At 35.6% G+C, this 1,319-nt stretch overlaps 1 protein-coding gene across 1 annotated transcript in view; it reads left to right on the plus strand.

Moving 5' to 3' along the window:
• The window catches only part of LOC101861144, a gene marked incomplete at its 5' end in the record, with an annotated part of 84,137 nt that overhangs the window by 77,103 nt on the left and 5,715 nt on the right, over nucleotides 1-1,319 (plus strand). The window contains 1 exon segment of the mRNA XM_013085875.2: nucleotides 22-142. Within this exon segment, the coding sequence (XP_012941329.1) occupies nucleotides 22-142 (121 nt within the window).

The following is a 1,319-nucleotide window of genomic DNA, read 5'->3' on the forward strand; positions in this document are numbered from 1 at the left end:
CGTCCTCTCACCACATCTCAGTGAACCACTACAAGTGCCCACTCTGTGACATGACCTGCCCCTCTCCCTCCGCCCTCCGGGACCACGTGCGCTACCGACACTCCAACCAGCGAGAGTTCAGCTGTACCCTCTGTGACTACAAGTGAGTAGATTTAAACTGTTCATCTGTCTATTGATTTGTTCATTAATCGATTTGTTGATTAATGGATTTGAACGATGTAATCGAGTAAGCTGTACCCTCCGTGACTACAGGTGAGCAGAGTCCAGCGATTTATTGATTTGTTGATTGATCAGTTTGAACGATTTGATAGATTCAGCTATAACCTTTGTGACTACGGGTGAGAAGAATCGATCTATCGATTTTTTATTGATCAATTTCAACCATTTGATCTATCAAGCTATAGCCTCTGTGACTACAGATGAGGGAGTACATCGATCTATTGATTTTCTAATTGATCAATTTGAACGATTTAATAGATTAAGCTGTAGACTCTGTGGCCTCAGGTAAGGAAAGTCCAACGATCTACTGATTCGTTGACTGATCAACTTGAACAATTTAAAACTTTTCATCGATCTATCTATTTGTTGATTTATCCATTTCAATGATTTTAAACGTTTCATCGATCTATTTATTTGTTGATTTATTCATTTCAATGATTTCAAACATTTCATTGATCTATTTATTTGTTGATTTATTCATTTCAATGATTTCAAACATTTCATTGATCTATTTATTTGTTCATTTATCCTTTTCAATGATTTCAAACATTTCATTGATCTATTTATTTGTTGATTCATTCATTTCAATGATTTCAAACATTTCATTGATCTATTTATTTGTTGATTTAGCAATTTTTCTGATTTGGTACATTCCATTGATCTGTTTATTTGTTGATTGATCGATTTGAACCATTAGATTACGCTCTGGCCTCTGCGAGAAGATGGGAGTTAATCGGTCTATTGATTTGTTGGTGGATCAGTTGGGCAATTATTTGAAACATTTTATCTGTCTGTTGATGTAGCCCATCAGTCTGTTGTTTAGTTGGTTGCTCAATTAAACAATTTGATACATTTTATTGATCAAATGATTTTGTTGATTGAACAATGTGCACATTTTGTACCTTCCGTTGATCTGTTGGTTTGTTGATTAATCCATTTCAACCTATAGATTTAGCTGTGGCTTTTGCGACTACAGATGAAAGGAGAGTTTAGTTGTTGGTCCGTTAATCTAAACTTGGCGTTGATTTATCAATTTCAATTTCATCGTGTATCAGTCAGTCAGTCTGCCAGTCAGTCAGTCAGTCAGTCAGTCAGTCAGT

The sequence above is a fragment of the Aplysia californica genome, unplaced genomic scaffold, assembly GCF_000002075.1.
Source record: "Aplysia californica isolate F4 #8 unplaced genomic scaffold, AplCal3.0 scaffold00415, whole genome shotgun sequence".
NCBI classification, from domain to species: Eukaryota; Metazoa; Mollusca; class Gastropoda; order Aplysiida; family Aplysiidae; genus Aplysia; species Aplysia californica.